This window comes from Delphinus delphis, chromosome X (assembly GCF_949987515.2).
Source record: "Delphinus delphis chromosome X, mDelDel1.2, whole genome shotgun sequence".
Classification (NCBI taxonomy): Eukaryota; Metazoa; Chordata; class Mammalia; order Artiodactyla; family Delphinidae; genus Delphinus; species Delphinus delphis.
In genome coordinates, this window is record NC_082704.1 from 92553622 (window position 1) to 92569274 (window position 15653).

Here is a 15653-nt window from a genome sequence, read left to right on the forward strand (position 1 = left end):
TTCAGGGCAGGGTTTGAGTAGAAAGAAAGCCTAGGCTGCAGGACGAAGCCTCACCCAGTTTCTTCCTGGCTCCATTTCTTGGCTGTGCTCGCCATTTACGTCCTCGTCCCCTGGCGACTGGTGGGATATGTGCCGCCTTTTCTTCGATAAGCTACGTGCCACGTCAGTGCTCCCAGCTGGATAAATTTGTAGCCTTAGGGTTTACCTTCCCAGTAAAATGTGAAACAGAGCTGTCTTCAGATACCAGGGAGAGGAAGTCAAAAGACACAACTACAGTTTGACCCATGGCCTCTTTATTGATTTAGAAACGAGACAGCTCAAGTCCTTCATTCCTTACTGTCCCCCTGAAGATTGTTTTTTGTTATGTTAAATAATGCCTCGCTACATGGGGGGGGGGGCCACAGGGAACATCGCCCCGCCCCAACCTGACAGGGCCTGGGGAGGGTGAGTCCGAGTTCTGTACCCCACGAGGGTGGTTCTGAGAGCAGTGGAGTTGGTATCACCTCAGTTGCAGCAAAGAATTTCTGCTGAGAAGGTGGATCTTCCAGAGTGAATAGATGACTGAGTTAATGCAGGGGCCTCAAGTCTAAAGGGACCAACGTTTTACGTGCTTTCAGGATACTAGTTGGACAAAAGTGAGACGGCAGGCAGAGGAGGGTTCTGGATAAGCGGGGAGGGGGCCAGAGACCTTGTGAATCCTTTATTTTTAAACCCTTTCGGCTCAGATGTCGAGGCTGATGTCTTATTGAGCTAGTCCGCGGTTTCTCTCTGGGATGGGCTGCTTTGAAGGCGTGTCCTCGGTAATACCCATGTTCTTCTTCTGCGAAGGTGGACGCGACCACGGCCCATCGGATCGATGGCCTGGCAGCGCTGAGCATGGACCGCACCGGCCTGATCCGGGAAGGGCTGCGTGTCCCCGGAAACATCGTCTATTCTAGCTTGTGTGGACTGGGCTCAGAGAAAGGGCGGGAGGCTGCCACAACCATAGGTGGTCTGGGGTTTTCTTCCGAAAGAAACCCAGAGATGCAGTTCAAACCGAATACGCCCGAGACGGTGGAGGCCTCCGCTGTCTCCGGAAAGCCCCCAAATGGCTTCAGTGCTATATACAAAACGCCACCCGGAATACAAAAAAGTGCTGTCCCCACGGCAGAAACACTGGGCTTGGACAGACCTGCTAGCGACAAACAGAGCCCACTCAACATCAATGGTGCTAGTTACCTGCGGCTGCCCTGGGTCAATCCTTACATGGAGGGGGCCACGCCAGCCATCTACCCTTTCCTCGACTCGCCAAACAAGTATTCCCTGAACATGTACAAGGCCTTGCTACCTCAGCAGTCCTACAGCCTGGCCCAGCCGCTGTATTCTCCGGTCTGTACCAACGGGGAGCGATTTCTCTACCTGCCGCCACCTCACTACGTCAGTCCCCACATCCCGTCGTCCCTGGCCTCGCCCATGAGACTCTCGACGCCTTCGGCCTCCCCAGCCATCCCGCCTCTGGTCCACTGCGCAGACAAAAGCCTGCCCTGGAAGATGGGCGTCAGTCCTGGGAACCCGGTCGATTCCCACTCATATCCCCACATCCAGAACAGTAAGCAGCCTAGGGTGCCGTCTGCCAAGGCGGTCACCAGCGGCCTGCCGGGGGACACGGCTCTCCTGTTGCCCCCCTCGCCTCGGCCTTCACCCCGCGTCCACCTGCCCTCCCAGCCCGCTGCGGACACCTACTCCGAGTTCCATAAGCACTATGCCAGGATCTCCACGTCGCCCTCGGTCACCCTGTCCAAGCCATACATGACGGTCAGCAGCGAGTTCCCCGCGGCCAGGCTCTGCAGCAGCAAGTATCCTAAGGCCCCAGAAGGAGCCGAAAGCACCCAGCCAGCTCCCGGGCACACCCGCAAAGCAGCAGGTCAGGACAGAAAAGATGGCAGCTCACCTCCTCTCTTGGAGAAGCAGACGGTTACCAAAGACGTCACCGATAAGCCACTAGACTTGTCCTCTAAAGTGGTGGATGTAGATGCTTCCAAAGCCGACCACATGAAGAAGATGGCGCCCACGGTCCTGGTTCACAGCAGAGCCGGGAGCGGCCTCGTGCTCTCCGGAAGTGAGATTCCGAAAGAAACTCTATCTCCTCCAGGAAACGGCTGTGCTATCTATAGATCTGAGATCATTAGCACGGCTCCCTCGTCCTGGGTGGTGCCCGGGCCAAGTCCTAACGAAGAGAACAATGGCAAAGGCCTGCCGCTGAAAAACAAGGCCTTGGACTGGGCCATCCCGCAGCAGCGCAGTTCTTCGTGTCCCCGCATGGGCGCCGCCGACGCCGTGGTCACTAACGTTTCGGGGTCGGTGTCGAGCGCCGGCCGCCCGGCCTCTGCGTCGCCGGCCCCGAATGCCACCGCCGAGGGCAGCAAGACCAGCAGGAGCTCCGTGGATACCACGCCATCCGTCATCCAGCACGTGGGCCAGCCCCCGACCACACCTGCCAAGCACAGCGGCGGCACCGGCAGCAAGGGCGCCAAAGTCAGCAACCCAGAGCCGAGCTTCAAAGCGAACGAGAACGGCCTCCCGCCGAGCTCAATATTTCTCTCACCAAACGAGGCGTTCAGGTCCCCACCCATCCCCTACCCCAGGAGTTACCTGCCTTACCCAGCGCCCGAGGGCATTGCCATAAGCCCCCTGTCCTTACACGGCAAAGGCCCTGTCTACCCTCACCCGGTGTTGTTGCCCAACGGCAGTCTCTTCCCTGGGCACCTCGCCCCAAAGCCGGGACTGCCCTATGGGCTCCCCACGGGCAGGCCGGAGTTCGTGACCTACCAGGACGCGCTGGGGTTGGGCATGGTGCATCCCATGTTGATACCTCACACGCCCATCGAGATCACTAAAGAGGAGAAACCGGAGAGGAGGTCCCGGTCCCACGAGAGGACCCGCTACGAGGACCCAAGCCTCCGGAACCGGTTCTCTGAGATGCTGGAGGCTGGCAACACCAAGTTACATCCAGAAGTCCCCGCGGACAAGAACCTAAAGCCCAGCCCCAGCTGGAATCAAGGGAAGACCGCAGTCAAGAGTGACAAGCTCGTCTATGTAGACCTCCTCCGGGAAGAGCCAGAGGCGAAAACCGACGCTAACGCGTCCAAACCCGGCTTCACAGCTGAGAGCGTCGGCCAGAGTGCCGAGCCCACCAAACCCCCGCCCGACCCAGCCCTGCAGCCACACCGGGATTTCATTGCCCTGAGAGAGGAGTTGGGGCGCATCAGTGACTTCCACGAAGCCTATACTTTCAAACAGGCTCCGGGCCAGCCAGTCTTCGGCTTAAGCAAGGAGAATGTTCCGGCGGGAACCAACAAGGAGAACCTGGCGATGCCGGTCTCGACTTCATTCCTGGAGCCGACCCTGGGGAGCGATGGCTCTGCGGTCACTTTCGGGAAAACCCAAGAGGATCCCAAACCGTTTTGCGTGGGCAGTGCCCCACCGAGTGTGGACGTCACCCCCACCTATACCAAAGACGGAGCTGACGAGGCAGAATCAACCGATGGCAAAGTTCTGAAACCGAAGCCATCGAAGCTGGCAAAGAGAATCGCAAACTCCGCTGGTTACGTGGGTGACCGGTTCAAGTGTGTCACTACCGAACTGTACGCAGACTCCAGTCAGCTCAGCCGGGAGCAGCGGGCATTGCAGGTGAGCCCCCCACCCGAATTTCAGGAGCCTGACCAGTTGTCAGGTTTTTTTTTTAATGTGTGAAGAGGAGGGGGCCGGGGGTATGATAGGGCAGGACACCGGGCTGATTTGGTTAATGAAGCTTATGATAATTTAAATGTTTGAAATGTGTCCAGTAAGGGGACGTAAGTGGATACTTTAAGTTATTCTGTAGATTTTAAGCGAACTCCACTCGAATGCTGATAACGGAAGTTTTAATTATTGCGAAGGATGTCTAAAAGACTGCATGACATTTACCTATCAATCGCTTTGATTTCTCTGCCGTTACTGTACGTTAACAGATATACCTAAAAGCGCTGCTTAGAATGCCTTACGTGATACTTGGTGGAGGTGTGTAGCGGCCGCGTGTCTGTGAGATTCGTGCAACTTTTTTTTTTTCACCAAAAAAACAAACAAACAAAGAAGAACAAAAAAACAAACCTTGCTTAAAGGGATAGAGTATGTATTTAACTTGCTAGTGAATGGTAGATGTTGTATAGGAATTTCCTTAAGATATTTTACTTTTAATTAAAAGATAAATAAAGCCAAATTGTTTTGCAATGTTAAGAAAAAAATTGGTTTATGCTTATAAAAATGGATGAAGTTATCTAAATGATCCATTGAGTGCCCATTTTAATTACATAGATGGAAGGATTACAAGAGGACAGTATTTTATGTCTACCCGCTGCTTACTGTGAGGTCAGTTCTTCAAATTTTTATTACTAGAATCTTACATAAACCTTTTGAGTTAAATTTCATTTCCAAATATACAAAGGGAAGTTTGTGGGCCATGGTCGTCTTTATTCACTGTGCATTTGTTTTCTTTTCTGTTGTGTTTTTGTTTCGCTTTCTTTGCGTTGTGTTTTTGTTTTGTTTTATTTACCTTCGAAAGAGAATGTCTGTCTCTATGCCACAGTGTATGTATGGCTCTACATACACACCACATATATCTCTACATACATATGGCTTTATGAGTAAAGAGTGTGTGACTAGTTACATATAGACACTCTTACATTTTTATCGTTAAATTTTAAAATATCTCAGTTGTATCATAAATTGTGGTTGGTTTTGGGCAAACTTTTCTTTGAAGATACTTTCCTTTAAGGTAAGGGCAGTGAAGTAGCTTTGGTGGTAAGGTGTGTCTTTTTTCCATCTCCGTTCTCTTTCTAGCGTGCAATGATGCGCTTCTCAGAGTTGGAGATGAAAGAGCGAGAAGGTGGCCACCCCACGACCAAAGACTCCGAGGTGTGCAAATTCAGCCCCGCTGACTGGGAAAGGCTGAAAGGAAGTCAGGACAAAAAGCCAAAGTCGGTCGCCCTGGAGGAGGCCATTGCCGACCAGAACGACAGTGAGAGATGTAAGTGAACCCAGGCGGCTCGCGTGTGGTACCACGTCGGTGGGAACAGGGCGGTTCCGCTCTCAGTGCTGAGGGAGGTGAGAGGAAACAATACGCTTCCGATGGCCCAGCATCTGGGTGGTGGCTGTTCGGAGAACGGGCTGCTCTGGCCATCCTTCCCAGCTGTGGATTGCAAGGCTGGTTGCCCTTTGGAGCGCTGCAGCGTCCAGGAGTGGAGCGCCTATGAAATGTTGTTTCCTGGCACGCATCTCCTTTTTCCGGAGAAACGCTAGTCCCGTAGTTAGTAATAGCCTGATACAGTAGAGCAGAGGAATGGCGGTGCAAGACCTCCAGCGCAGCAGGTATGTGTTCCGTTTTGTAGCAGGGACGGATGCGGGTTTTTGATAGCAGTGGCATGCCACTTGCAGCCAGAGCCAGACCCTCCAGAGTGACAGTCTCCTATGGGAGGGAGTGGAGAGTACTCGGATTCTCCCTCCAAAGGCAGAGGTTTCGTTAAAGTGAGATGAGGGCTGATAAAGGCACCAGCAAGATGAGCATAATTATTTTCTATGGCAGGCTTGTTTGCAGTCATTAGGAGTTGACAACACGCTCCAGGGGCGTGGGATAAACGAGGGCGTTCTTCCTACCAGACGGGGTGTATTATGTTTTGGAGGCAAAGTTGGAGAGAAAGCTAGCGTCTGCCTCGAGTCACACTCTGCGCTCCCAACAGCTGCTTCCGCACTGGGGACGACTTCGGGCTTTGCCCTCGAGACTTCCTGGGCTAACGAGATGTTGTTGGCAGCAAGTGGAGGTCTTCCTCCCGCTGTCTTCAGTGTGCGTGCTTGTGGCCTGCAGCCCGCTCCGGACCCCAGAAACCTCACCGGTGATGGTGAATGAGGGCATCTAGGTGAACGTCGAGGACAGGGTGGGCGTGAAATCCTCCCGAGACAGGACAGTCGGGGGTGGTGGGCACGCCTGGGAGGTCCAGGCCCTCAGACCCAGTCGTAGGGTCGGCGTTCCCGCACACGCTTAGGTCCTGGGTGCCTGATGCAGTTCGGGAAAATTGTGGTCAGCGACAGCGTGTGCCTCTCTCAGCTGCTTGGAGCACTGCCCTCCCTCAGCTCATCTTTGGGGTCAGACAAAGGCCTGTGGCCGGGGTTCTGGGGAAGCCGCACCGGGACCGGTTTGTCCTGCGTGGCTCCCGTGGAAGGGGATTTCTGTGGCTAGTCAGTGACGACCTTACCCGAGTGATGGGGCTCTTGATGTGCCTGGAGTAGACGATTCCGAGCTCCTCCCCCTCGGGATTGGAATGAAAGACGGAGGGTCCAGGCCGCCCTGGAGTAAAGCAGCAAGAAAGCCTCCCTCCTTGCCTGTGCTCACAGCTGACACGCAGCCCTTACCCTCCCGAGCGGCCTCATAGCTCAGCTCTCGGGGAAGTTTCTCAGAGAGATCTGATAAAAGTGGGCAAAGGCCAAGTTCACGGGGATGCACTTCTCTGAGGAGGGGCTCTGCCTGTTCTGGGTGGATGGTGAGGGAGGCTGGAGGAAGGGAGCGGGAAGTTAACCGGCCTCGAGTCTTCTTGCCCTTTTCTCCAGCAACATGGCCAAACCCAGGGTGGCCGCTGCCCCTCATGTCTCAATGGCCTCACCCCGCCCTTCTTCCCAGAGAAGTTTGTGTGTGTCCTTCCCAGTCTTTCCTGCCTGCTGAGCGTGGAAACAAGAACTCAGTGTGGCTGATGGGGAGCAGGGCCTGAGCCCCAGATGATTCCGAAAGCCCCCTCCCCCCACTGCCCGCCTCCAGTCTCAGACCGACCGACGGGTCTCTTCCTGCAGCACCCGGGACGTGGCCCAGTGAGCCATGAATCTCCACCATGGGAGGGCAGGAGAAGGGTTGGGGAAGGTGAGGGGCTCCGTTTGAAAGATTGGGGCAACGGAGGTGGGTTCACCATCCACCCTCTGTCTTGTAGAGACTTGTGGTTTGTAAATAGTTGGTCAGGAAAGGTCACCTAAAGGAGCCATTGTTCTTCCTGCCGCCTCCGCATCCAAGGTGCACAGCAGGTGTTCATTCCATTCAGCTGGAAATAAATGGGCCTTGTTCTTGGGCCATCACGTCTTGAGCTGATGTGGACTCGGGTCCTTCTCATGGGCGCCGGTGTGGCCGAGAGCCGAGCTGTGAGCACATGGGAGCTGGGGCGGGGAGTTGGGGCAGGCAGGGGTCACAAAGAGGGTCCGGGATGCCTTCCCCCTTCTGAGGCAGCCCCTATCCGTGGAGGGACCAGGAGCTTCTACGATGGTGGGTGCTGTCTGCGCGGCCCTGGTTGTCCCGGTGTGGGTGCATCTTGTTGCTAGGGGCTTGTTTAAAAAATGAATTAACTTAAAAACACAGTGGCTGAGATATTCATTTATTCTTTATGATTGCATGGGTGGCTGAGTTAAATTTTTATTTTGGAAGTTCACCAAATGAGTTTGGAGGTTCCTCAGACTTGGAAGTTCATCACTAGGAACCCTCAGTGGCATTTGAAGATGGGGCGGGGCAAGGAGGCATTGGTCCCTTCCTTCTCAAACTTGGAGTAACCATCTCCCTTGCCAACCACTTGGCTGGGACAGGCCTAGGACCTGCTCGGTGGCAATGCCTGGCCAGGAGCCGGAGGAAGACTTGGTCAAGGGGCTTCATGAAACTTCTTTGCTCGGGGAACTTCTCTTCCAGCTGAGCACCTGCACGTTTGTAAACTACTTTGGAACAGAGATCGCCTGCACTCCTTCTGTAGAGGGTGTAAGTTTTAACAAGGTTAGCCCTTACTGGAGGTGCTATAGTTAAGCTACAGAGAAGGGGGTTTTAATCCTGGGGAGCCTTCTAACAACTCAGAACCCTCTCACCTTGTTTAGGCCTCACTGGGCATGGCTCAACAGTGGTGAGGGCGCTCTGTTGCCACGGTGACTTGTATATGTTGCTATGGTGATGCTTCTGTGAGGTGATGCTATGGTACAACCATAATGAATTTGGGATCTATGTGCTGTGAGTCATACGACCATGCTGCAGGGAGCAAGCATTAAACCTCAAACAATACAGCCACGTTCACATCTTGCTTAGACTGGGTGACCAAGGGCACATGACTTCCCGCTTTTAGAAGGGCCAAAAGTAGCAGTGATGGCAAAGCCTGATGGTTAGGGTCCCCGTGTATCTATTTATCTCCCCATCTCCTTTGCCCTCAAGGGTACTCCTCCTGTGGGTCGTGGTTAGAACAGTCGTTGAGAAGCTCCAAGTGCCACGGAGCCTCTCCCCCGTAGCTGGTGGCCATGGGTATCTTGGGCAGTCGGGGTGGGTGTCCTTCAGGGTTATTACTGGCCTGGGTAAGGTCACACTAGCGTAAGGTCTTGGGGGGACCTTAGCTGAGGGGAATTGAGGTCTTTGCCCTAAAAGGCTCCGGGGATGGGGGAAGGGTGGATGGACCTAGTTTGGAAAAAGAAACTTTAAAATTGGACACGGGGGGTTCTTAAGGCAGCCCTTACCTTCCTCCATGGATCCCCTCCCACGGAGCTCTTAGGGAAGGCCGATTGGACCAGAGAAGTCCAATGGTGTAACCAGGAGGGCTCACCTCTTAAAACTTCATACATTTCAGGCCTGAAATTCAGGCTGGTCTGGCGGTCTTGGCGTCTTTTGGTTAAAGGGATCTTTCCAGCCTTTCTCTGTGCTGAGCCCGGCCCGTGCTTATGAAGCCCACCCCTGGGAGGAGGCTAGCAGTAACATTCCCACTTTACAAGAGCAGCCGGAGTGAGAGTTGCAGCGCACCCTCTTCACCGGGCCTGCGGTAGCGTGGGCTGCATCACCCGTAAGCACAGGTCAGGAGTTTGGGGTTTCTCCTGCTGCCATGACAGGAGACCCTCGCGGTTGGGGTGATTCCACCATTCCGGCAAGAGTAGATAGGGATCTGTCCCACCTTGGGATACCCTTGGAGAAAAGTGGGTTCCACCATTGAGAACACAGGTCAGGCTAGCCAAGGCCAGGGTGAGGTTCATTCCCACAACTGACTGCCGTTAAATGCTGGGAATGGCCCCCAAGAGAGGCTGATGAGGGGACCAGCCGGCTGGGCAGAAGTGGGAGTGATACTTGAAGTGGTCTAGGGAGAGGAGGAGGAATGCTAGCAGCATGTGAGGGGTGTGTCCATGATTTCATCTAGGAAAACGGGGCTGTGGGAGCTTAGCTCAGGTGTTAACGAAATACCAAACTCATACCCCCACCCCCACCCCCGGCCGGTGACGGACAGGCTCATCCTCGGGGAACTCGTTGACATCACAGTGATCGTTATGGCATTATTTGTGTGTTAGAAACAGTGTGTGACTAGCAAAGCGGTTGAACTGTTTCTTTGGCTAGAGCAAAAGTGAGGAGTGATGTTAGGCTGGGGTCATTGGAGGAAAAGCCCCAAGTGGATGCTAGGTTGAGCAGAGGGGGCGGAGCTGGGGTGTGAGCAGTTTCGCCCCCGCCCCCCTCCCATGAAGGGGGTTGGAGTCGTGTCTTTGAAATGTCCTTAGATGCTTGTTGCCTGGGAAGGAAGGCGTGGAGAAGTACCAGGTGGGGTGGCGGGTGTCCCTGTGGGTGTGCCTAGTGTCACTGAGGGCCTTCTTCCGAGACAGGAAGTAGGAGCAGCCCCTTGATGGCAGTGAAATGCTTTTCCCCCCACGGGTGTGGAAAGAGGACAGATGGACTTGTAGCAATCTGGTTGAGTTCTTTGAAATTGCCCCTGACCCTGGTGTGTGCACCAGGAAGCCTTTCCCTTAGCTTTGCCAGGCCCCTCTTCCCTTGGTCTCCCCAGCTTCCCAGCCTCCCACCATTCTTTCCTTACCCTCTTTCTTCACCTTTGCCCCTGCTGACCCAAGTGAACATTGGTGCTATCTCTGTGTAGCCGACATTTGGGGGACATTTGGTCTCTTTATGACATCAGCCTTTTCTGTTTATTAGAAGGTAATGACCTCAGCAGCTGTTTCCATAGTAATTTGTAGCTCTGCCCTGGATTGGTTGGATCTTACTGTGAGGTCACTCACCCTCAGTTGAAGAGTAAGCCACCTTGGAGAGTTAGGCAGTTAGGGAGTTAACATCTCACGTGCCTATAGAAGGGTCATCTAGGCGCCTCTCCTTGAATCACTACTGCTCCGGCTATGAACCGGAGGAAGGGAAATTGTGAGTGGGCTACACGCCTCATTTTCTGCTTTCTTTGCTGGTTGTGTTCAGCTGCCCTTCCTTTGGGACATTGTCTTTCTGAGGGTTTTGTGCTTCCTGCGTGCGAGGCCCCTGGCCTCCAAAGGAGGGTCTGTTGGTAGCAGATTGCCTTGGGCATGGGGGTCCTGCCTGCTCCTGGTGACCTTTGTTCCCTCCTTTCCGGGTTGTCTCCTCTCCCCTAGGCGAGTATAGTGCTGGAAACAAACACGACCCCTTCGAAGCCCCAGAGGACAGAGATCTTCCCGGGGAGAAGTACTTCATGGACACGGAGCCTGCCAGCGAGCCCCCCGCCGACCAGGCGGCCCCGGACGTGCCACGCAGCCCCACCCTCCGGCTGGACAGAAAGCGCAAGGTCTCTGGCGACAGCAACCACACCGAGACCACTGTGGAAGAGCTCCCGGAGGACTCTCTGCTGAAAGCCAAGCGGAGACGGGTCTCCAAAGGTGAGCTCGGTTTGGCTTCGGGCCCGCAGGGCACCCCGCGGAAGTCCTGGAGCGGAGCAGTGGAAAGTTCCAGTCCCACCCTGGAGCCCTGGGGGAGCCACTCACACCTCCCCGCCCCCCCCACCCCCCCCACCCCCACCCCCCACCCCCCCAAAGCCAGGTGCCGGGGCTGGAGCCCAAAGATGGCCAAAGGCAAGTAGGTCCCCTCCCGAGACTTGGTGACAAGTTCCAGCCAACACAGTGACCACACCCCCTCCCCTCCCCCACCCCTCTTAGTGATGTGTAAGACAGTTTGTTCCCCCCCACCCCCCGGGGGGCTTCTTCATTAATTTGTAGTTATTTCTCCATTAGATGACTGGCCTGAGAGGGAAATGACAAACAGTTCCTCTAACCACTTAGAAGAGCCACATTGTAGTGAGCTGACCAAGCTGAAGGTGTGCATTGAATTAACAGGGCTCCATCCCAAAAAGCAACGCCACTTGCTGCACCTTAGAGAACGGTGGGAGCAGCAGGTGTCGGCAGCAGAGAGCAAACCTGGCCGGCAGGGCAGGAAGGAAGTGACCCAGGCGGTTCAGCCTGCGGTCACCCCCCAGGGCAATAGCATCTCCGAAGAGAAACCTGGCAGGAAAAGGGCAGAGGCCAAAAGCAACAGAAGCTGGTTGGAGGAGTCAGTTAAACACACTGGCAATGAACAAGGTACGCACGGGGCGGGGGGCGCTCCTGGAGGGTGGATCACCCGCCCTCTGTGGGAAACGGCCCTGGAGGGGACCTGAGCGCCATCCAAGTTGACAAGAGTAGCGTGTGGCGAGCGGGGAGTTCTCTTCATGAGGTCCTTTCAGCCTGCACACTTCCTTATGGAATGTACAGTGAGGCGGGAGCTCGGCTTCCTCATTACCCAGCCCGCGGCTGGGCAGGAAGGGAAGTCTTGGGTGACCCCGGGCGCTTGTCGGCGTCCTCTTTCCAGCCTCAGGCTGTCCCCAGTCGCCCTGTCCCGAGCACCCAGGCCCCCCACGGGTGGGGACGGGAGCGCACGAAGGGCTGGCTTCTGCCCTCTCTTGCGGCCCTTTGAAGCACCTTGCCATTTGGCGTTTCGTGGGTTAAGCTATTTGCCGGTTGAATGTGGGATAATTAAAATATTAATGCTTTGAAAACATAATTGGTGTATCTTTAAAAACTGAAGCCGCTCCAATGATCAGTGCTAACAATGGGCTTTTCTTTCCTCACTGGCTACAACTGTGTAACGCCCGCTTCTTCTCCCCCTGCCTCCCGCCCTCCCCCCCTGTGGATTCAGCCTTGCCTGTGTTCTCCGGCTCTCCGCCCGTGAAGGGCCTTTCATCCACCAATGCAAGCGGCCGAAAGCAGACTCAGCCAGGCTGCACGCCAGCCTCAGGACTGCCTACCAAACATGACCAAGTTAAAGAAAGCCAGAAGACAGATGTGGTGTGCATGGACGTCGAAGAGGACTGCCAGGCCACGTCCCTGCTGCAGAAATACACCGACAACAGCGAGAAGCCATCCGGGAAGCGACTGTGCAAAACCAAGCATCTGATCCCTCAGGAGCCCAGGCGGGGCTTGCCGCTGCCAGGGGACTACTACGTGGACAATGCCGATGGCAAGGTACCTCTTGCCCCCGGCTCTCCCCCGCCCCCCGGGCCCGTGCGAGCACAGCCCGCCTGCCTACTTCTCTGCTTCTGGGGACAAAGCTTTCCTTTTCCTGAACCCCTCCCCCAAGAACGTCACTGCCCCTTCCTAGGGGACCTGTCTCCTGGGTGGTGGTGAAGTTTCCAGCTAGTAAAAATGCAACCCCTTCCTCCCACCCCGCCTCCCCCAGACAGAGAGGAGGAAAAGTGCTTTCCTCCACTCAGGTTTGTAACTCAGGGAGGAGGGGAACCAGGCGGGTGGTGGAAGGACAGCCTGAAATGTGTGCGCTGTGTGGTTTCGTGATAGGTGACCGTCCGGAGATTTCGAAAGCGGCCTGAGCCCAGTTCCGACTATGATCTTTCGCCGGCCAAGCAGGACCAGAAGCCCTTGGACCGCTTGCAGCAACTGTTACCACCTTCCCAGGCCTCGCAGCTGACATGCTCGAGCTCCCCTCCAGAGACCACCCAGTCCCGCCCAATGCCACCGGAAGCGCGGAGACTCATCGTCAATAAGAACGCGGGCGAGACCCTCCTACAGCGGGCCGCCCGGCTTGGCTACGAGGTGAGCGTCCTTGTGGGTGCCCCGGATTCAGGATCCGCCGGCTGCTGCTCCTTGGGTGGGAGACGCACTGGCTGGGGATGGGGGGCGGGTCTCAGAGCCACGTGGCGGGCTGGGCTGGGCGTTCCAGCGGAACGTTTGTGTTGGCCCCCGCGCTCACACTGCCGACTCTTCGGTGGCTTGTTCAGTCGTGGTGTGAAAAGAAAGGCAGGCCTTTTTGATGTTCCGTTCACGTTCAGGCAGGTAGGCTGCTTCGGCCAGTCCGGCTCACTTATCTCTGATATAAAATCTGACCTAACCCAGGGCTTGGCGACCAGGGGAATTTTAATGAGCCCTTTTGGATCCCGAATAGCAAGAGAGAGAGTAGTTATTAGCTCTATTGGGTTACTTGTGCTGTTTGGGGCGGGGTGATGCCCCTGTGGGGTAGCGGGTGGGAAGTGTCTGTGCAGAGTAGGGGTGGGAGTGGGGCAGACCTGAGCAGTCTCTTTCTGGGAGGGCACAGGAGCCGAGGGCTGATGGGCGGGGGGGGGGGGGGGGTTGTTGAGCCTTGCACAGAACTCCCTGTCCACACCACTGTATCCCAACCCAGCACGGCTGATGACAGTGATAGTCTCTATTGCTAGAGCAACGTAGACAGAAAGATAGCTGATATCTTTCTAAGCCCGTGTGATCTGTAGTAACTCCTTTCACCCTTTTAACATCTTCACGTGGGAGTAACGAGTACTAGCCCACTCTCGGATGAGGAAACTGAGCCCCAGAGGGGTTAGCTGATGCCCGTACAGGTAGCAATCCAGCAGTACTGCACAGCCCACCACTTCCCACCACGCTTCTCGCCAAGACTGGCTCACATTGGAGTTGCCCTTTTTACAGTTCAAAACCTCTGTGAGACAGATTACTCCCTCTGCCCTGTGCAGTTCCCCCACCATACTTGTCAGTAGGAATTGTGATGTAACAGCCCACAGGGCAAAGGCATTTTTTTGTGCTGGCATCAGCCCTCTGGGAGTTGAATGGTGACAGTAAAATGCGGCTCAGCAGGCTGAGGGTGGAGGTGTGGACGAGCACTGGGGCGGCAGGACCCAGGCTGGCCCGGAGCCCTGGCGCCCACACCCTCAGCCAGCTCTGTGCCCCTGTTCCCCGTCTCCCCCCCCCCCCCGCCCCCGCCACCGTCCATAGTGCCGTGAGCCCTTCGAGGTGAGCCTGCCTTGGCCCTAAGGCATGACTGTGGGCAGGAAGTTGGAAGCTCTAGGGCTATGCTTAGTTTGGGGGGGTTTTTTTGGTCGTTGGTTGAATGTGCTGTTGTTTATATCTACACGTCTCTTGGAGACCTCTCCACTAGCTAGAGAGCACTTCCTGGTAGTTAGCACGGTTACTTGGAGGTGAAGTCCAAGGAGCGCGCAGTTGGTTTCCCAAGAGCCGGGAGCAGCAGCGCCTAGGAGGACAGAACAGACAGACGTTGCACAGAGTGCTGAGCTAGACCCCCCGTGGTTGAGAAAATAGACTCCTTGCTTCCAGCAAACGCTGGAGGTGGGGGGGGAGCCCCCTAACCCCAACTTTTGGGTTAGGGTTGAGAAAATAGATTCCCGCTTCCAGCAAATGCTAGAGATGGGGGGGCGGGGTGCTCCTGCACACGCCGTGGAGGGCGGGGCTCCTAGCCCCACCTGTGAACTTGGCATCATTTCCAGCAGTCTCCCTTTGGGACCAGAGACCTCAGAAGACCCTCGTTGGTCCTCTAAGACAGTTTCCATTTCGGTTTGGTGGGTCTGAGGCCTGGACCAAGGGGCACTTGATCCATACTTTTTCAGGCTACCTGGCCTTTGATCGCACAGGAAGCCTCGGGAATGTTTATGGTCGGATTTGGTTTTTTCTTCAAATGTAAATTTCGATATGTAGATTATACAGATCACCAGTTTTGATGCTGAACATTGTGACAAGTAGATGAACGCTTTCAACTTTGAATCCAACTTTCTGGGATTTCTCTGGGCAGAATTTTAAATGTTGGGATGATGGCCCAGTTGGGAGATGGGGCAACTTAAACCTTTTAAAATTGAAGGACAGTTTGCTTAACCAGATAAGGGGGCGGTTCGGGAGGGTTTTCCTGAAGTTTTGTCTTCAGCATTCTTGGTTGTTTTCTTCTGCTTAGCCAAAGATACCATGTGCGGTATAAAGGCTGTCTGAGCTTTATGTCGTGATAATCCGGTTTGGAAGTCTAGAAACACACTCTGGCTTCAGATCCGCGTTCAATAGATCACTTGCGTGGCCAAAGACCTCAAACCTTTCCCTCCCGGGAAAAAGGCTTCTGTTTCTTAGGCTAAAACGCCAGTGTGCGACCACGTGCTTGTGCCTTTAGCGGTGATGGTTAAATTTTCTATGAATTGAATAAATCATGTTTTTTAAAAAGTTAATGAGGCATTTAATTAATTAACAACGTCGGGTTTATGGCCTTTATGGTTACATTTTGCGGGTAATGGCATTCGGCTTATAGCCGCTTAACAGACGGTTGTCCAACAAAAGCAGTTTGATTTTGCTTGGGAATGGGTGGGTTGCCCTTCAAACACTCCCGTTTATTTCTAGCGGAGAAAATAAACCAAGAAATGTGTTGCGTAGACAGACTCGCCCCACCTCTTCACCTTTCAGTTAGAGAAACTGTTGGTGACGACGGTTGCCATCCATTTAGACGCCATCACCCTCCTAGCTAGGAGAGTGTAGTTAGCCCACTTGACCCCCAACAGAGAAGGCCTGTGGGATGCTCGTCACAGCTGGATTGCATCCCTCTA

General features: G+C 54.8%; 1 protein-coding gene across 4 annotated transcripts in view; it reads left to right on the forward strand.

Moving 5' to 3' along the window:
* Positions 1 to 15653, forward strand: part of BCOR (BCL6 corepressor) — a 43561-nt gene that overhangs the window by 20863 nt on the left and 7045 nt on the right. The window contains exons 4-10 of one of the 4 annotated variants that reach the window (XM_060003098.1): positions 829 to 3669; positions 4333 to 4386; positions 4858 to 5044; positions 10420 to 10680; positions 11032 to 11376; positions 11972 to 12297; positions 12628 to 12882. In XM_060003098.1, the coding sequence (XP_059859081.1) occupies positions 829 to 3669; positions 4333 to 4386; positions 4858 to 5044; positions 10420 to 10680; positions 11032 to 11376; positions 11972 to 12297; positions 12628 to 12882 (4269 nt within the window). The remainder of the gene's footprint in view (positions 1 to 828; positions 3670 to 4332; positions 4387 to 4857; positions 5045 to 10419; positions 10681 to 11031; positions 11377 to 11971; positions 12298 to 12627; positions 12883 to 15653) is intronic. The other 3 variants (XM_060003100.1, XM_060003099.1, XM_060003101.1) reach the window with 3 other exon arrangements.